Source organism: Heliconius melpomene, chromosome 2 (assembly GCF_056956725.1).
Source record: "Heliconius melpomene rosina isolate 202511_hmr_F chromosome 2, ASM5695672v1, whole genome shotgun sequence".
Lineage (NCBI taxonomy): Eukaryota > Metazoa > Arthropoda > Insecta > Lepidoptera > Nymphalidae > Heliconius > Heliconius melpomene.
In genome coordinates, this window is record NC_140390.1 from 5,634,678 (window position 1) to 5,656,171 (window position 21,494).

At 32.2% G+C, this 21,494-nt stretch overlaps 2 protein-coding genes across 3 annotated transcripts; both read right to left on the bottom strand.

Annotated features, from left to right (window-relative positions):
* Window positions 1-362: 362 nt before the first annotated feature.
* LOC146540557 (luciferin 4-monooxygenase-like) lies at window positions 363-9,295 on the bottom strand. The gene is made up of 11 exons (XM_085200481.1): window positions 9,069-9,295; window positions 7,300-7,507; window positions 6,802-6,997; window positions 6,051-6,197; window positions 5,033-5,183; window positions 4,429-4,563; window positions 3,284-3,415; window positions 2,548-2,628; window positions 2,116-2,262; window positions 1,292-1,457; window positions 363-908 (listed from the first exon to the last, which is right to left on the bottom strand). Exons 1-11 carry the CDS (start codon window positions 9,144-9,146, stop codon window positions 772-774), a joined length of 1,578 nt encoding a protein of 525 aa, XP_085056607.1. The 5' UTR covers window positions 9,147-9,295; the 3' UTR covers window positions 363-771.
* Window positions 9,296-10,899: 1,604 nt separating this feature from the next.
* On the bottom strand, window positions 10,900-21,392 carry LOC146540558 (luciferin 4-monooxygenase-like). 2 transcript variants are annotated; one of them, XM_085200785.1, is made up of 12 exons: window positions 21,257-21,392; window positions 20,307-20,466; window positions 19,675-19,882; window positions 18,683-18,881; window positions 18,124-18,246; window positions 17,362-17,536; window positions 16,580-16,720; window positions 15,980-16,105; window positions 15,254-15,337; window positions 14,998-15,144; window positions 14,433-14,598; window positions 10,900-11,942 (listed from the first exon to the last, which is right to left on the bottom strand). In XM_085200785.1, exons 2-12 carry the CDS (start codon window positions 20,454-20,456, stop codon window positions 11,815-11,817), a joined length of 1,647 nt encoding a protein of 548 aa, XP_085056911.1. In that variant the 5' UTR covers window positions 20,457-20,466; window positions 21,257-21,392; the 3' UTR covers window positions 10,900-11,814. The 2 variants fall into 2 exon arrangements, with proteins under 2 accessions (XP_085056911.1, XP_085056919.1); XM_085200793.1 differs by lacking the exon at window positions 10,900-11,942 and having other exon boundaries at window positions 14,446-14,585.
* Between the last annotated feature and the right edge of the window lie 102 nt (window positions 21,393-21,494).

Sequence of the window (21,494 nt, forward strand, 5' to 3'; positions counted from 1 at the left end):
TTACTATTTAAAAGTTATTACAAATTGTATGTAAAATTTTAATCTTAGAAATATTTCAACACTTGCCAATATAAGGATTAAAAATAAAAAATGGCAGATTGGGATTGTGCTACGTTCAATTTTATTTTTGATTTAGGTTCATATTTATTTTTAAGAAAATTCAGAATGGTATTGTTATCGCGGTATTTAATATAGTAGGTGAAGGCTATCAAAATTAAATTGAAATCTTTAAGGGCGTTTTATAAAATAATGTAAAAAAATTCTCAAATTTTGTCGTAATTTATTTTATTTAAAGGAAATTATGTAAGTATATTTATTTTTAATATAGGTTTTCAGTATTACATATAATCAATTAAACGTAATTTAAATAATTATTGAACTTCTTTTATTATGATGTAGAAAATTAACGAATCGAATCTCTAGTGAAAATCGAAACCACAACCTTAATGCCTCTGTGCTACGACTGGCCTGTACAGACCATATTTATAAATAAATACACTTTTCATGTAATAATTAATATAAAAAAATTACGGCATTAAAATATTATCGTAATTTTTAAGTCTTACTGGTACTTATAAAATAAAAAAATAGATTTCTGAATGTGTGAAATACTGACAACTAGCTAAGATAAAATAAATATTATTGTTGTATTACAAAATATAACAGATTAAATATACAGCTACACTAATATATCTATAAATCTATAATATTATCTATAAATATTATTACTGGCAACATTAAAAAAAATAATCACTATCTCATTATTAATTATTAAAAACATTTCTGCTCTCGCATGTTCTGGACCATTTCCTGCAACTTATTTCTTGCTACTTTCTGTGATGATGTGAATGGTAGATTCTCAAGGAAAATGACACCTCCTCGTAGTTGCTTGTTCTTCGATAGTTTATCTGATATTGTTATTTTTATTTTATTAAAACCTGAATTCTTATAATAGATATATAAATAAATTTATTACTTTTATATTTACTTAGAAAGATGTAAGGTAAAAATTAACAATAATAATATAAACGAACTGTAATATTATTTGTGACATTTTTTTTGTAAGCACATCGAGATAAACGTGACGATTGTGAGTTCGATTCCCACCCTGGCTAATGAAATATTTAATATTTTCATTTCTTTGCTCTGATAACGAGGCAAAGCGTTGAATTCCCTTACACAATGCCTCCATAATTCGACGGAAAGTGAAAACGGGAGTGTCTTAACACTTACTCTGCCTGACTTACTATGTACGGGATACAGCGGGAACCTAAATATAATGAATACATACTTGCTATTAAATCTTTAATATCCTGTGCATTGACTGTATGTCCGCTCTCTGTCACAATGCACGCCAGAGGTCGTTCACCATCCAAAGGATCGCTTACACCGATGACACATACATGCTTTACACCCGGATATTTGCTGATTACTTCTTCTAATTCCATTGGTATTACCTATAAATTATTGTTAAAAGTAAATAAGTATTTAAATTTTTAAATAAAAAGAAGTTTAATTATTTCAACGTAGTGGGATTTGAACCCGCACCATCGTACGCGCCAAGGTTGGACGATTTCCAAGAAATGGACCGCGGGACAAAAGAATTTCTAAACTCTTCAGGTCGTCATTTATTAAATAAAGCATATAGATATAGATACAGGAAAAAAATGATATGCAATATTTAAAATGTGAGGAAATGTGCACAACTTTTAAGTCTTTGATGTCTTCAAGATATCTTACATTTTTTTTCCCTAGCCTGAACTATCCCATTGTTGGGGCAAAGGCCTCTCTCCACTTCTTCCATTCTGGTCTATTTCGCGCTATTGAACACCAGTTATATCTTTATATGGTTTTATAAAATTTTACAGGTTTAAGTAACCCCTAAAATCAAGACATTTTTTTTTGGGGGGGGCATTCCCGCTCGAGGGAATGAAATATTTAATATTTTCTTTTCTTCGTTCTGGTGTTGAGACAAAGTGCGGCGTTGAGTTTCATCATAATAGAAACAGAGTGTGTTAACACAGAGTTCCCAGATTTCCTTTGTCTACCCTGCTATGGATACAGCGATGAAGCTGAAAAAACCCCTTGAAAAATATATTTTAATGTAATACTTACATGTGAATTTCTATACTTTATGAGTGCTTTCAGGCGATCTACATAAAAGTAATTATCATTTTCATCCTTGTATAATAAGTCTCCCGTTTTGAAGAAACCGTCTTCAGTGAATGCTCTGGCTGTCTCTTCTGGATCATTGTAATATTCCTAAAAATATATGTATATATGATATTATTAAAAATACGTGAAAATAAAAAAATAAGAGTAAATAAGTAAAAAAAAAGAGTAAATAAGAGTTAAATCAATTAAATAATGAAGATAATCGTGGCACAGGGGCACAAGCGTTGAATTCCGCAACTCAACAAACAATGTCTCTAGAATTTTGCGGATTATGGGGAACGGAGTGTCTTAACACTGATTTCCCTACCCTGCTGTGTGCGGGATATAGCGTGAAGCTAAAAAAAAGGATTTTTAATCAAACGTCAATATTACCGTGAATCTCGGTCCTTTCGCCCATAATTCGGCATTGACGTACGGTTCTGTCACTTCTTCGCCTGTGTGAGGATCAACCAGCTAAAATAAAAGAAATTTACTTTAGATTGCCTAGTTATAAAAAATATTAACACATTCAATTAAATTTCCATATTAAATAAAATATAACATATATTGATAATTAAATTATTATATGCAAACTAATTAAGTAAAATTAACTAGTGTCCATCTATTACATTCTCGGTTAATAATTAACGATATTGATTTCTATTATTACTGAAATAATTGATAAATTCAATTTATTTTATACAGGTAAATGTATTGTTGAATTAATTGAATTATAACTGATATTATCTTTATTGTTATTATATTTAGTTTTAATTTTTTCCTTACTTTGTATTTAACCGCAAGAAAATTATAACTGCATCGTGGAACAGTAGTAACGTAGTTTTATATTAAGTAAAAAAATCATATTTATATTTTAATGTGGATTTTTCGAAAACATGTAAATAAACGAAAAATTGTATGAGGGCGTAGGGGTACCAGTTTGGTACTGTAAACGTTTGAGGAAATTAAATATTTTATATTTTCATTTCTTCGCTCTGGTGTCGAGGTTTACCTCGAGCGCCAAATTTCCATCGAATGAGTGGAGCGGAATGCCTTAGCACTAGGTTTCCTCTCCTTACCCTACTACATGCAGGATATGGAGTGGAACTGGAAAAAAATGCCTTTGTACCTTAATAGCGTAAAGAGATAGAGGTCTCCCACAGGTCCCGGTCGGCCCTTCAGGATTAGGAGTTAATACTGATCCAATCATCTCAGTTTGTCCATAGGCTTCCATTGCAGTAGCGTCTTTCGCCATCATTTTCTAAAATTTACAAAATTACATTTAATAACATACACTAGAACACTGAAAAGACCAGCGAGGATGTTAAAGACCAAGCTAAGTGGAGTAAGTTGAGTATGAAGGCAGATCCAGGCAATAGCTGAGATTAAAGCCAGGGACGAAAAGAGGTAAAACAAAATATAAAAAATGGATATTTAACTACCTAAATTCATCTGGGTACATTTTTGGAAAGGTTGGTAATTTTTTATTAATATTATAATCGATATAAGGAACAAGTTATTCAGAATTGAATTTGATTGCATAATATTTATTAATATTATGTAATATTACGTAACAAGTATTCCTTTTTTTTCATTTAATTTAAATCAAATAAATTCAAGAATAAACAAAACGAAAAAATAAACAATATATTAAGTTTATTATTGAAAAGTTCATAAAAATAATAAACTAACAAAAAAACAGAACTATAATAAATTTTATAAATATTAAATTGAATTGATTCCAATTGACTAACTCTTGACATTATTAAATAAAAAATTACTACAATTAATATTATAGAAATACTTCACCATTTCAAGTAGCTTTCAAGATAATAGATAATTATAAGAGTAAATAAAGATAACATTATTGTTTAAGAATTTGGATTTATTTACATTTTTCTGTAGATTAAGTTGTAAAACTTTTATTATAGAGGAGATTGTATATTTTTTATTAAGATAGCAGTTATAAAATGCCTTCGAAGTGTAGTTTCTGACTGTGAACCGGTGTTCGTGGGTTCGATTTCAGCTCTGGTAAAACTAAGTAATAATTATCTATTAAATAACGTTTTTTTTAAATTTACGCTATACCTCGCTGAAGGGCAGAAGGCAGAGAAAACCTAGTGTTACGTCATTCCTTTCCCCATGCATATGCCGTGCTTTCTCTTGTTATCAAGCGAGAATTGAAGTTCCCTTGACTTCCTCAGATGGCCTATAAATATATTTTTAATTTTCATATAATACCTATTTAAAGAATAAACTAATTTCTAAGCTTACCTTTAATTCTTCCATTACTCCAGGATATATTTTTGAACCAGCTATGCTGATGTTTTTGAAGCACGTAAGATCTACTTTATCCTTTTTGCTCATCATATATGCTACAAATGTAGGTCCGAACAATCCTTGCACTGGCTGCAATAAAAATGAAGATTATTTTAATTATTATACATTGGAAGACATGTAGGGTAAATAACCGTTTCCCACTTTCCGTCGAATTCTGGAGGTATTGCGTGTTGAGTAGTGGAAAAATAAATATTTCATTTCCTCGAGCGGGAATTGAACCCATCACCTGTCACGTTTTGAGTCGCTATTATACTTAGTATAGTAAAGGTGTATGAGTTCGTTACACTTCATTACTTTGTATAGAAAAAAAAATTGGGAAAAATAATGATGTTTGTGGTTTCCGTAACACTATTTCTTTGCACCAGGTCAAGTTATTCATACGTTTGCGAAAATGAACGCTTAAAAGCGGAGTGTCTTAGCACTCTTACACCCTCTGCCTACCCTGCTACAGATAAATCGTGAAGCTGGAAAAAACGCTTAAAAGAAATTATGATAAATTAGAATATTTGTTATATATAAGAATGTATGATTTATTTACCTTATATTTGTTAATAATATCGATAATATGATCGTAGCTGTCGGGTATAGAAGTCTGTACTTTAGTATCTCCTATTAGCGGACCACCAACAGACAAAAAGTAATTGGATATCCAATTTACTGGAGATAAATTCAATATTCTTTTTCCAGGTCTACAAAAAAAAATATTTGATTACAATGAGTTTTTAAAATAATATATATGGTCCCATTTGGTCCAACAATGATATATTTCCATTTTTTTTAAAAAACAGCAAAAGCCAATTAAATGAAAAAATACGTAAATTTAACTTTTTTTTAGATTTTTTCTTCATACAATTACGCCATTGTTGCACCAATTGAGCATTTTTCTAGTGCTAATTATCTATTATTTTGTGGTTGGAGTTTAAGGAAAACCATAAAACCTGCATTTTGGTTTTCCGTAACCACTTAAAAAAATACCACATCCAATTATAGAATGGAAATACGTAGTAATCATAATTATTCCAGAGGAAGTTATTAATCTAATTTGAGAACACTAACCTAACCTTTGACCTATGTAAATGTAGCGCAAGAGCACAAGCGTGCGATGGTTGTGAGTTTGATTCCCATTCAGGGACATTAAATATTCAATATTATTAGTAGGTAACGAGGCAAAACACGGCGTAGAGTTCCGCCACTCTATATATATTCACAATGCCGTGAAAATACGGCGGAATTTGAATCTATATGTGGAAATATAAGCATAAAATAATATTTGGTATGACATAATGAAAATATGATATTATAATAGAAATATCTGGTAGCAAAACTATCTTAAATTGTTAAATTCAAATTCAAATATTTGTCTTCAAAATAAAAAGTTACAAGCTTTATTTTTTGAACGTCAAATAAATTACCACCAGTTCACAAAAGTTAGTGCCTGTACCTGAGAAGAACAGGCGCAAGAAACCCAGCGGGACTTTTTTTTTTTTTTTTTAAACAAATATATAGTTTAAAATCTAGAAGTCTAGAAGTCAATAAAATTATTAACGTTTACTTACTGTTTATCATACTTGTATTGTTGTAAAAGCTTCGTTATTTTAAATATGAACGGCTTGTGATTGAAGGCAGCGATTTTAACTTTACCAGTGGTACCGCTCGTGCAGACCAAAAATGCATATATTTTATCTATATCGATTTCTTGTACTCTATTAAAAAAAAAAAATTACATTAATTATTTCACCAGTTATTTTTCTGCTTTACGCTATATACCGCATGTAGGAGAGTAAGTAGAGTCCAGTGTTAAGACACTCTGTTCTTCATTTTCCATATAATTCTGGAGGCATTGCGTCATGATGAAAAGTAAGTATATTACATTTATTTATATTAAGTCTATACCTAATATAAATAAATGTAATTTCCTACTACGTTACTATTAAGTCAGATCTATTAAAACTGCAGCATCAGAATGACTTTCAATTTTTCTGTTCCACATTAGTATGTTATGAGGCCAGTAAGGTTTTTTTAATGAGCAACAATTTAGTTTGAGGCCAGTCGTGAGACAAGTGACTGTAGACGCGGCTGGTTGTGGGTTCGATTCCCACTCGTGGAAATAAATTTATTCAACTTTATATTTTCTTCGCTCTAGTCGAGAGGCAAAGCGTGGCAACTTCGCCACTCAACACGCAACGCCTTCAGAACTTGGTGGAAAGTGGAGTACGGACCCTTCCGTATCCTTCCTTCTTAAGGTTCCCTGTATCAATCTCTTACTAAAAAGAAATCTCAAGCGCCTGGAACTGTTTCAGCACTTACTTAAAATCATCTTCCCTTTCATTGGTAGCGTATGTATCCATGAACTCTGTGAAGGTACACGGGTATCCTTTATCGAAGGTGACAATCTTCATGTTCAAACCGAGGTTGTCGGATGCACGTTTGTAGATGTCATAGGATTCGCCTTGGCAGAACGCTATTTTGGGTTTTGTTAGATTTAGTAGGGTCTTCACTTCATCTAAAAATTATAAAATGGATTTTTTAAAACTTTATTATATAGGTATTTAACACAGAGAAAATAATAAACAAATAATGTTATTTGCAATAGAAATAACCTGTAAACCTACGAGACTAAAACTTAGACTAACTAACTTACACTTAAGACTACTCCGTTCCCAATAATCTCTCGAAAATTCGGCGGAAAATGGACAACGTAGTGTCCGAACACTATGTTTCCTCTGCTAACCCGCATATAGCAATATGCGGGATACACCGTGAAGTAGAATTTTTTGAGGTTTGATATTTGAAGTAATTACCTACCATATTTGAAAAACGGATCGACCCCAACAATGGGTAGGCCGTTAAAGAGGGCTGCGTAGAACGGAATGTGAATGTCTATGTGATTTTTTCCACCGAAGGCGAGGACATCGCCTGGCTTCAGGCCAAAGGCTCTCAACGCTTTGGCAAGGCGTATACATCTTGACAGCATTGAGGTATAACTCTCCTCTTCCCCAGTTGCTGCGTCTATCTGAAATAAAAGAAATTAATTTACTTTTTATATACAAACATGTAAAAATATTTATTCAGGGGCAGGGACAAGTGTGCGACTGTAAACATCACAGGTTATGGGTTCGATTCCCACTCGGGTAAATCAAATATTTCCTCGCTCTGGTAAAGAGGGCAATGCTTCCAATATTCGGCGGAAAGCGGGAACGGAAGTGTCTTAGTGGGAACGGAGTGTTTTAACATTAAGTTCCCAGGTTCCCTCCACTTACCTTGCTATGTGCAGGAGACATGCACCAATGAGGACCTAATAATTAATTTTCTGCATTCTCTGACCTCGTAATGTCATATAGGACATATTGTACATAAGATTAACAACCTGCATTTATTTTTAACAATAAACAATTGATAAACTGATTAAGATAACAATCTTATCATATACATAGAATAATAGCTTTTATATTTAATTTATTATATATACGTAGAAGATTATCAAAGATTTATCTACTTAATGTTAATTCAATGATTTTTTTTAAAGATTAAAATGCAATTTTTCAAAAAAATATAAAGCTATTGAGGAATGTAACGCAGGGGCGCAAATGTGCGACGGTAAAAGCGATAAGTGTGAGTTTGATTTTCAGAGGAGATAATGATTTAAATAATTAAATAATTTATATTTTAATTTTGTCGCTATGGAAGCGAGTCACTGTATATTGTACACGCAATTCCTACAAAATTCGGCGGAGAGTTTTAGGTTACCTATGTCTAGGGTAGAGGGAACCTAATGTTAAGTCACTCTGCGAAAGTAGCCATACAAGAAAAAAAATACATTACTACATTCAGATACATAATTTAAGTTTAAAGAATTGTATGCACTATAAAAAAATATTCCATTTATACCGTCATCAAATCAAATATTTACCAAGTTAGTACTAATTGGTAATGACATTTATCTCTATATATAATAAAACAGTAAAAATATCTTGTCTGTACATTTAGTATTTTTGACCGAAATGGATAGAAACTTAAAAAGAATAATAGAAATCAAAAATATTTTTTTTATTTTTTGTCTATCTGTCTGTCTGTATGGTCACGCTAATCACTGAAAGTTTTACGTGAGACTTTCACCAATTTCTTTGTTATAACCTACCTTAACATTTAAAGTTTCATCAAAATCGGTTCAATAAAAAAAAGTTATAGTCATTTGAATGAACTCAAGGCATAAATTTGCCTGCAAATATATAGCAATCTATATCTATACTTATAATAAATCTGTATTTTTAACCAACTTTCAAAACAATGAGAGAGTTCTAATTAAATATTTTCGATTCGATATCCGATTAATTATTTTGGATCGATTTCGATATTGGATTGTTCGATTCGATTTTTGTAATATGCAATCATTACAGTTATTTTACAAAGAATATTAGAAATTTAAGAATTTATAAATGTTAAATTATTGATTTAGGTAAGCCCATTTGCACATTTGACTGTCAATTCTGTTTATTAAATGAATAAACATCTAGTTCAAGCGGGCGAAGCCGCGGCGGGGCCGCTAGTAATAAATATGATGTAATAAAACTTACCTGACATATCACATTTTTGTGTTTTTTCATACTGTCAAACATCAAATGGCCGAGGTGAACATTAGAATCCGAATCCATATCGAGAATATTTGTTTAAATCACCAACTATCAAATATTTAATTAAGAATTGGAGAAGAATTATTATTTATTTAAACAAGAATATAAATTCTGCTTTAAAAAAAACACACGTCCGCATTCGCTTAGAGAGGAAACACGTTTGTTTTTCTCTTGCAGCTAGCCCTGTAATATAAGAGCTTCGAGTTTTCGCTGTAAAGGAAGGAAAATAAATATTTAAACTTAATTACATTATAAATTACGATATATATGTAATTTTCATGTTTTAGTAAAATCCCATATTTTGTAAATAAATAAATAATTGGTGGATCAAAATTCTAAATATCATTCATAACTGCAGTTATATGCAAATAAACATGTTTTTATTTTATGAATTTTAGAATGAACATAGTTAACTAATGAGTAATATAAGTGAATCATATATTATAAAGTAATATAGATTTCAGGGAAAATATTGTTTTTATAATGTTTTCGTTCCTCGTTGTCATTGTCATTTGGTAAAAGGCAGAATTGAGGTTGTCGTGGTCGCAGCACAAGTGTGTGACAATGACAATCGTGGGTTCGATTCCCATTCGGGGGAATAAGCTATTATTTTATTTTCTATTCTTTTTTAACAGAACTGCCTTCCGAACCGGTGGTAGATTTTTGTTGACATGTACATTCGACAATTCAAAAGTGCTTTCATAGTTTATTTGAATAAAGAATATTTTGAATGTTGAATTTGAATTTATTTCTGTTCTTATTTTCATTTTTTCGCTCTCGTAACAAGGGAAATCGCGGCGTTCAGTTCCGTCACATGGCACGCAATGCTTCAAAAATTCAGCGAAACTAATGGGTTTGTTTTTTCGTTTTCGCCTTATGCAGTCATGTTTTTTTTGATAACTATTTTTATTTAATTTTTCTTTGTTTCCAAAGAGTGCGTCATTAAATGCAAAATTACTGATTATCTAGATCTAATCTTGACTTTAATATAAAATTCCTATACTTGTAATTTAAAAGTACAAATCCAACAATACGACCATATAAGGGCATCTTTTAAGGAAATAACATCTTCTATTGTAAGTCAGAAAAGTATGTTTATTTTGTTTTCCTTTTTCCTGCCCTAAAGTGTTTAAGTGTTTACGTGTTTATAATTGTTATAATAATACGAAATTAGTGTTGTAAAATATATGGTAAAGGAAATTTACAAAGTTGTAAATTGTTACAAGTATAATTGTATTCTTCTTAACACTTCATACCTAGAAGATAAAAGAAAAAAAATACATAATACAATAACTTATAATAAATAATATGTTGTAACTTGAACATTTGTAAAGGTTTAAAGTGCCTCTATTCTCTGTTTTCCGCTCGATATGCAAAATTCGAGAAACTGCGTGTTAAGTAGTGTTTGTTTTGGGAACTAGGAAATGAAAATAGTTCATCCCCCCGAAGAGGAATCGAATCTACAAATTAAATTATTTGTCAGACGCTGTCCTACAGCATCACTATGGCTTCTTAAAGACATTTTAATGCTATCTAAGTGCAATCGAAAGCGAAAAATCACAAATATTTTTATCGCTCTTTTAAAATACTTGGAAGTGTAGATTAAATGATTTTTTTCCAAAATTTAAAAGAAAAATGTCAAAAACGCCGAAAACTATTCTTGTTAGTAGTTCAAAACAGCAATAAAAGAAACTTGCAATTTTTCTCTTTCGATAGTTTACTTTGGGACCATTGAAATGTTTAATGTAAAAACATTATTTTAAAATAAAACTACTGCATAATTATAATATATTTTATTTGATAATTAAATTTGACACAATTCTTTCAAAGCTGAAAAAAGAAATGTCAATTTCTTATAATCAAACATACCAAACATGTCAGCCAAAAATTTAAGTGTCATGCCTTATTAGCTGTAAGATTAAAATAATGTGGCATTTCACTGTTACTAGGACTACTGTATTATCATTAATATTATATTAACTTAGATAGTGAACGTACATTCCTCTAAGATATATATAAAGAGATATATATATATATATATATATATATATATAATACTTACATACTTTTATTTTAGAGGCTGTCATGGCGCAGCGGCACAAGGGTGTGACTGTAACACGACGGTTGTGCGTTCGATCCCCACTCGAGGAAGTGAAATATTTATTTACGTTCATATTTCCATTTCTTCGTTCTAGTGGCGACGTAAAGCGCGGCGTTAAGTTCTGCCATTCAACACGCAATGCGTTCAGAATATGGCAGAAAGTGGGGAACGGGGTGTCTCAACACTAGGTTCCCTCTGCCTACCCTGCTGTGCGCGGGATACAGCGTGAAGCTGATTTGATTTTATCACAATTTTACAATATCTTGCACGTGCTTAAAATTATAATTTAAATGTACTTTCTAATTTTTTTATTCATCATATAATTTAATATTTTTATACTAAGTACTAAAAAGTAAATATTTTTCCGCTTCTCTGCAATAGACTATTAAGGCACTACGACAATATGAAATTTTACTTTTAGAGAGCAATAATATTAAAAATAAGATCGATCGAAGATTTTAATTTTTTTGCCTTGTCTTTCAAGGCGGTTTTTCGCTATTTCATAGTTGTGGTGGGGGAGTTTCAATTCTTTTTAATTGGTTTTAATTTTATAATTATGTATCTAAGTTGTGATTTTATATTTTCATCTTAGAGTTTTTCCATTTCCAGAACAAGTTCTTTTAACTTTCTTCTATGGACCTTGGTGGTTGCCGTCATCGGTATGCTGTCTAGGAAAATCACGCCGCCTCGAAGTTGTTTAGAATCCGACAGCGATTCTATAAAATTAATATTCAAATTAATAATACTTTTCTAAAATATATTTTTTGTTAAAATAATACTGAAGGCCATGACGGCGCAGGGGCAAAATTTTGTGACTGTAACGCGACGTTTGCGGTTCGATTCCCTCTCAGGGGAATGAATTATTATTTATCAATATTTTCATTTCTTCGCTTTGTTACCAAGAGTTACGCTAATTAACACGTAATGCTTAAAATTCGGCGGAAAGAGGGAAAGAGTGTCTTAACACTAGGTTCGGACTGCCTACCCTGCTATATTATGCGGAATACAGCGTTAAGATAAAAAAAATACTCAAAGTTATAATATTTCGGAATATTTTTTTTTTTTTTTTTATGGAAAAAAGGACAAGGCAAACGAGCGTTCGGGTCACCTGATGATGATCACCGCCGCCCACGACCCCGTGCAGCACCGGAGGAGCTACAGGTGCGTTGCCGGCCTTTAAGGTGGAGATAGACGCGCTTTTTGAAGGTACCCATATCGTACCGACCTGGAAACACTGCCGCGGGTAGGCCATTCCACAGTTCGGTGGCGCGTGGAAGGAAATTTCTACGAAACCGCACAGTAGTAGAGTGCCACGTATCCAGGTGGAGTGGATGGTATTTAAGTTTGTGACGTACTGTGCGGTTCGAAAATTCGGCGGCAGGTAACAGGTCGAACAGTTCTTCAGAACACTCACGAAGCGAGGAGACGTTTTTATTAAATGATTAACATTTACATTGATTTATGGGTCATAATCAGAAAAGTGGACATTTTCGAATTCGTAACGTAACTGATAAGTAACAATACTGATAATGTTTGTTACGAAACTGATGTTATAAGGCATTATACACAACAAAATAAGAATATTATATGAATAAAACTATTGGTTTTTTTTATTTAATGAGACACAAATTAAAATTTTAAAAATTCAATCGTTGAATTAATAGATTATAAATGTAAGAAAACATAACAAAGTGACAATATTAACTATATAATAACGCTAGTTCGTAACGTAGTAAACTTATATTTCTAGTTAGAAATCACAAAGTTAATGATAAAATTAAACCCACTTTAAAATATATCAAAATTTGAGTCGTTATCACGGGAATTAAGTTGAATTCTTTGTAAGTGTTTATTTCGCATATCTTCATTAATAGGATTGGTCTGTTTAAGACGTTCTCTATATCTTTTTTGTCTATCAGCATTTGACATAGGAGCCATGACGCTTACTGAAAATAAAAAATAGTTATCAATAGGTATTTAATAATATTTCATGTATATTGTCTAGTACAGAACCTATTTGTTTTTAAATAAAAGCCTCACCCGCTTGAGCTACATATTTATTAATGCACTATCTCCAGAGAAAAAAAAAATTACAAAATCACAACTAATTTCAGGAAGAATAAAAAAATGTTTTTAACTAAATCGGTTAAGCCGTTCTGAGATAAGCGTGCACAAACACATTAAACAAACAAGCAAACAGACAAAAAACTTAAAAATCATTATTTTTGGTTACTTCACGTTATCAAAAGTCACTAATTATTTTTTTCATATGCCAGCATTTTTTTTTATATACATAATCTTCCTATGGTAACGTAATTATGAACTAGGCTTCATATTTTCTCAGTTCCGTTACGTAACGAAATATAACAAAATTGAGAATAAAATCTGAGAAATTCTAACCTTTTTAAATATTTGCTCATAAGCCACGTGTTGCATGTGCAAGCACTGAAGTTCTTTTTTGAGATTTTGTAAAAAGACGCAAATAACATAAACAAGAAAACGAAATTATAGAATACTTACCAAAATAAAAGCCGTTTATAACCCTGAGATGTAATTTCACGCATTCCCTCTAAAACATTTGAACCCCTCAACTGCTGCGAGAACACTACTGGTTGTAGTTACGACCGCATTGACTTTAAGAATTATGGTGCCACAATAAAAAATAATATTAAATATCATTCAAAATAATTGCGTTCATAATTTAATTGTACGTTACTAGCCCTGAGTAACAAAAAGACAATATTTTGGGACAAATTTACTTAACTAATATATACTATTTACTAAATAATATATCAATAAAAGTAGTTCTATTTAATATTATGCATAATGTAAAGTAATATAAACACATCTGAAATCAAATAAAACCATAAATATTCGTAACAAATCTATTTTTAAAAAGTAAAGTGGTGAATGGGACACGAAAAATTGTATGGAAGCATTTTGAAAGGATTTTTGCAACTAACAAAAAATACTATTATTAGCCATAATACATTTAAAATATTACAAAAATCTTTAAGTTAATAAGTAAATTTATCTTAAATGGCAAAATATTTAAGCTATCTTTAAAATTGTATTTTTAAAACGCATTCAAAGTAGCGGGACAAGAAAAGACACAAAATGGTCACTTTTTCTGATTATGACCCTTATACTAATATGATAAAATCAAAATTTTCCCAAAAAAAAAGTACTACAGTAAAGAAGCAAACCTTTAACCAAATTTTTAATTTCCTCAGCTGACACAGTGTGATCGTCTCTGACAACCACGCACGCCACCGGTAACTCCCCGCATTCTGGATCCGGTACACCTGCCACTGCCACATCTAACACTCCTGGGTGCTGGCGTATCACGTTTTCCAGTTCTATCGGTGATATCTGATGTCAATTATTATGTTATTATTATAATTATTGTATAATATTGTGTAATAACGTGTCTAAATGAAAAACTGCGAAAATTATAGTACAATTGTGGTTTTCCTTGTCTTTTACTATGGCTGACGCCAGCGTTGGGTGGAAATGATGTAAGGTTTTGTTTAAAATCTTACTTAAGACGTAAACAAATAAATAAATAATAAATATTTTTAGTATATGTTATTGTTTTTCTAAAAGGGATTCCAATGTTTTTATAGCGCTATTATAATTGTAATTTTTTTGTATGTAGCAGCCTAGGCAGAACTAGAGGCTAGTGTTGAGACATTCCGCGCCGTAAGTTTGGCGACTGGCCTCACATATTGCTTATAATAAGCAAATATTAAAAAGTAAAAAAAAGTATACCTGATAGCTTTTATATTTTAATAGCAACTTTATACGTTCAGTAAAATAGAAGTTCCAGTTTTCATCTCTATAGAACATATCGCCGGTTTTGAACCATCCATCCTCTGCAAATGCTTCTTCAGTTGCTTCTTTGTTTTTATAGTAACCCTTTACCAAAATGAGAAATTAACTAATATTTAAAGTAAGTTATTATTGAAGTCTATTACAAGAAATTACAGAATTTAAAAGAAAATTATTATTAATTTTACTAAAATACCTTAAAAATAGTGGGCCCTTTGAGCCATAGCTCACCAGGCACATTAGCTTCTTCAATATCTTCCTGTGTGTCAATATTTACTATCTGTTAAAATAAACCGATAGTTAATAATGTAAAATAAAATAGTATATAATATAAGGTAGGCTTGTAGGTAGGTAGGTTCGATCCCCACTCGAGGAAGTGACATATTTATTTACGTTTATATTTCCATTTCTTTGCTCTGGTGTCAGTCATTAATCAGTTTTATTTTACAACGATATTTTTTTTATTTAGTTTATATGAAAAAAAAATTTTTTTTTCATTTTTGGGAAAAAAATAGATAATTTGTATTAGGTTTTTATAGAGTGGTGGTTTCATTTAAAGTGGTGCTGACAAAATCACTCTGTATAACAACTCGCTTATCATCGTAGTTCTAATTATTATTTTTTTTTCAAAAAGAATAATGTAAAGATAAAAAAATTATAAAAATATATCCCTATTTTACACCAAAATAAAAATCTTTGTATTAAGTAAATATTATTAACAACACTGAAAAATCTGCGGTGATATTAGTCATACATTTGCTTGTACTTATTTTATGTTGTAATTAATTAATTTATTGAATGAAAATATTTTGACATTTTCCTGAAAATACTATATTATTCATACAATTTTGTTATTAAATATGATAATAAAAGTGGTTAATTTTGGTGGTTTTTCGGAATAATAACACAAATATTAACTTACGCGGTATTGCAGGCACGCGAGCGGTTTTCCGCTAGAGGCCGGCGATGACGGGTCACCGAGAAGCGCTATGCCAGTTAACTCACTCATTCCGTAAGCATTCAGTGCGTCAGTGTTGAAACTGACTTTCTGTAAGTATTCAATGAAATTTAGTTTTTTTTTTCTACTTGACGGTGTATCATGTACATAGCAAGGTAGGCAGAGGATACCTGGTGTTAAGACACTCCGTTCGACACATTCCGCCAAATTTTTAAAACATGGTCTGTTGAATGGCGGAATTCAACGCCGCGCTTTTGCCTTTTTACCAGAGCGAAGAAATGAAAATATTAATGGAATTCTTGGAATATAACCTATAACAATTGTGCTCCTGCGACTCGATAGCATCATATAACTTCTTTTGGTAAAGTAGTTACGCACTTTTATGTTTAAATTAAATACTTCTAGTCTTTTTTATGGAAAAAGACAAGGCAAACGAGCGTACGGGTAACTTGATAACTTGGTAAGTAATCACCGCCCACGACCTGGCCTTTGAAGTGGAGATTGACCTGGTAACACTATTTAAGAGAAGTTATACGGGGACGAAACATGTTTTTTTCTCACTACCTTAATATCATCTATTAATGTTGGTGGTACTGCGCTTCCTCCGAGCAAAATTAGTTCAAAGCTCGAAAGGTCACATTGATTTTGATCACATCCTTTTAACAATGACGTCATAAGTGTTGGGCTGAAAATTGTGAAAGTTGGCTGAAAATAAAAAAAAGTACTTCAAATTAATAATCTATAAATTAATAATTATTAATAACTAAGTAATTCTTAGAGGCCGAAGTAACTGTTGTGCTTGTTCAACAAGCATTGCCTCAAGATTTCGGTGGGAAGTGGGGAAAAATGTGCCTTAATGGGCAAAGAAGTATCTTAACACTATGTTATCAGGTTCCCTCTGCCTTCTCTGCTATGTGCGGGATATAGCGTGAAGCTACAAAAAATATATCTATTTTTCTGATCTGTAAAACAGGTATAGATAGAAGACAGGTATAGAAGGCAATAGAGGCCCTCGTGGGAAAGCGGCACAAGTGTCACTTTAACGCGACATTCGATCCCCTAAAAAGAAGGAAATATTTATTTACATTCATATTTTCAATTCTTTGCTCTGGCGTCGAAGCCAAGAGCGGCGTTGGTTTCCACCACCCAACATACAATGTCTCCAGAATTCGGCGGTAAGTGGGGAACGGAGTGTTTTAACAATAGGATCCCTCTGCATACCCTGTTGTGTACGGGATACAGCGTGAAGCAGATTTTTAAATCAGGTATATCTTTAAGTAACAGCAACCTTAAAACACTTTAAGTAAAATACCTATTAAAAAAAATTGCAACTTGTATGGACCTACCTTATACGTATTTATAAGATAATAAGCATGTTCCTGCGTCAGCGGTAACGACGATTGCAGTTTCGTATATCGGAACATGGGAGCTGCTAAGAAGTTAAGCACCGCGGTAATCCACTGAAGGGGAGCACCTATCAAGCCCATACGCGTTGGAACCGGAAACTTCGTAGAGCGGACCCTGAATAAAGAGAATTAAATCAGCTTCCCGCATAGAGCAACCTGCTGTGTGCAGAGAGAACCCTTTGTTAAGACATTCCGTTCCTCATTTTCCGGCTAATTTTGGAGGCATTTCGTGTTGAGTGGCGTAACTCAACGCCGTGCCAGTGAACCCTTTTAGATCTATAATAATATCCACTGGTAGGTATTAATATGTATAAACAAATAAAGATTGCATATACGTAATACAATTTATCTGTGGTAGAATACCGCAAAGGTGAGTCGACATTATTAGTTACTTAGAAATAAAATTTCCTCCTTAAGTATATATTACATTTATAAGGACTTACTTGTGTGGTATTTATTTATTTATTTTTTATATAAAAAATATAATTTTAGATTATTAAAGGATGTGGGTTCGATTGCCACTCTAGGCAATTAAATATTTATATATATATATATATATTCTTTATTGCACAAAAAACAAAATACAGAAACTTAAGAGAAGAAAAATTTTGTTGACAAGGGTTTTTTTGCTCTGGTGAGGAAGCAAAGGGCGGTGTTAAGTTCCGCCATTCGTGGAGTTGAGAGGAGAAAAAAAATTCTTACCAAAACATGGGCACTGATAATGCAAAATTTTTATGTGTAACTTCTGCCGCTTTAGGTAAGCCTGTTGTTCCGCTAGTTGATATAAGGAAAGATGCTGTTTCTTCTGGATCAAAATCTGTGGGTCTAAGATGATAAATTATATTTAAAAGATATAAAAACGAAATATTTTAAAATTATTTTACAAATTAAATATACATTTTATGCAAACCCAGGAATGATAGTCAATTTTAAAAGATATCTATTAATAAGGTCAGTTGAGGCGTAGAGGGACAAGCATTCGACTATAAACGCGACAGATTGTGAGAAAATTAAATATTTAATATTTGTATACCCTCGCTTTAGTAACATCGGCGTTGAATTGCAACACTCAACACGCAAGGCAGAAAGAGGCTAACGGAAGTGTCTATTGAGACCTGGGAACGTAATGGAGTCTCTTAAAGTCAGGTTCCCAGGTTCCTCCTGCATACCCTGCTATGGATATTAAAAAATAGCCAATACGCACCTTGTCACTTTTACTATTGACTTTATAATATTATTGGTTTCACATATAAAATTTTACCTAAAATCATCAACTGTCGTATCATCAGCATATTTTTCCATGAATTCTGAAAGACTGCACAAATAATCTCCTTTGTCAAATGTCACTATGAGGGCATTTAGGTGCATTTCGTTCAAAGCAATCTGAACATCTGGTGCTTTTCCACTCTGACAGAATATTATTTTCGGTTCTGATATAGAGAAAGTATCACGAAGTTCTTCTAGAAAATATATAAGGGATATAATTAGGGTATGAGAGCTATTTATATGGTCTTTATTATTATTATTATTTTAGGTAGGTAGAAGGAATCTAGTACACTCAGTGTCTTACTTTCCGCCGAATTTTTCGAGACATTGAATATTGAGTGGCAGAAATCACCTCGAGCCTTTGTGCCAGAGCAAAAAAATGAAAATATTAATTAATAATAATTAATTTCCCCGAGTCGGGATCGAATCTACAACCGTTACAGTTACACCCTCAAAATTCCAATCATGTACTTGTTAAAGTAAAAAAAAAGTATCTAATGTAAGTTTCATTTCTTTCATAATAAAAAGATAAATATAATATAGTGAACGAGGCCAGCAGCTTATAAATATAAGTATTTATTTCCAGACGCTATGCACGCTCTTGGTATAAAGTTCCTCGCCTCAATTGGTCTCATTAAAGTAATATGCATCATACAAATGCTGATGATATTTTCCATTAAGCCAAGATATTCTTTTATTGAGGGTTATATGAAGGAACATAAAAATTAAGGTAGGCAGAGGGAACCTAGTGTTAAAACATTCCGTTCCCAATTTCTCGCCGAATTCTGGAAGCATTGCGTGTTGAGTGGCTGAATTCAACGCCCGCTTTGACTCAACACAAGAGCAAATAGAAATCAAACTTAAAATATTTCATTTTCTCGAATGGGGAATTGAACCTACAACCTATCGCGCTAACAGCCACACATTCGGCCCCATGTGCCACGACCGGCCATGGCAAAAATCAAACAAACACTTTTTAATACTTACTGACTCCTAACGTTTGGTCTATAGCAGATATGACTATTCCAGTATAAAGAGCTGCGTAGAAAGGTACTGATAGATCTAAATGGCTTGGTGCCATTAGGACCATAACATCTCCTTTAGTTAGGCCATAGTTTCTAAAGCATGTTGCACATTTAACAGTTTTCTCCAACATAGCAGCGTTGGTGTCTGACTGGCCGGTGGCACCGTCAATCTACGAAATAACTTCCTCAATTTCTTTTGGAAAATTGTAATTGCTTAAGTTTTTGAAGATCATTTATTTAGGAGACACCGTTCTGGCGCAAACTTTACTTTTTTCCGATAAAATCCGCCACTCAACACGTAATGCCTCAAAAAATCGGCGAAAAGTGGAGAACGGAGTGTATTAGCTCTAGGTTCACTCTTCCTACCCTGCTATGTGCGGGATAAAGCGTTATCTGATTAATTATAAGTGGAGAACATTCCCCTTAATGATTTTTCTTATAATTCGTTCGTTAAAAGTAGAATTAAGAAGAAACGAAGAAATAAATTTATATAAATAAATTTATATATATAGCAAGTAATATTTTCTTAATTTTATTTTAATACGAAATTTTCAACATTATCCAAGATCGAGGTAACAATTATTAATATCAAACCTGCATCACAGCATCTGGATCATCTTTCAAGCATTGCAGAATAATTTTGCCAAGGTGGAACCTGTCACTGGGTATGCCAGATTCGGCGACAATGCGAGACGTTATTTCTGCCATGTACCAATGAACTGCATCGCTAAAGAGTGGCGCCATCCTCTAAGGCCTGTAAAAATATTTCATATATTGAACAAGAGCTAGAAAGAATGAGCTGCTATGACGAAGCCAACGATACGATATTATATTAGTAGTTAAATTAAGGGAGAAATTTTTGAAAAAAATAATTAATAGACACCTTGTACAGGATGAAAGCGAATGCGCTCCTTTTACGGAAGCAGTACCAGGAATATAGGGTAAAATATTTCAAATCCATACTTAAAAAAAATTATCAAGATTCTTCAACAGTTTAGACGTAGATTTTTTTACGCAATTACCTATTTTCTATAATAAACCTAAACAATGTTAAACTTCACCGCCAATACCTACGACTCGATTTCGTGTATGAGGCGTGTGCAGCGTTGTCGCTTTGATAGGTTTAAAGGTCTGAAGAACTATCATACGAGCTTGAATTTTAAGAAATAAGAAAAGACAACAGACGTCAATTAAGAATTCAGGTAGTCCTTTCGTAGTGGAACAGCGTCTGACAGTTAACGGGGTGATCGCAAGTTCGGTTTCCATTCGGGAGAATTATTAAAAGTAATATTTTTAGATTTTGTCCCAAGTAAATGGAAAAACTATGTAAACTATTTACATACTTACTTTACAGTTTACGTAAAGGAAATTTTAGGAAATTGGAAAATTGGAAATTGGAAATTTATTCTTTATAGGTATTTATGTATTCTATTTAATAGAAACGCATTGCGCGCAATTGCAGAACGCAATGGATGATCTTGATATCTTTATGTATTTGTATACAGTTTCAAATCCATAAATTAATATATCAAACTACAGCCTACCTGATATTAAAAGGGAACGGAGTGTCCTAACACTAGATTCCCTCTGTCTACCCTGCTGTGTGCGGGATGCGGCGTGCGTGATGAAGCTGATATTAAGGGATAATAAATAAAGCTTTCGTGTTATCAATGTGGGGATTCGTATAGTTCTGCTTGTCAACTAAATAAATATTACTGTTCAGTACACTATTAAGACCTTTATTCATATGATTAAAAAAAATCTTTGCATTTTTTTATTGAA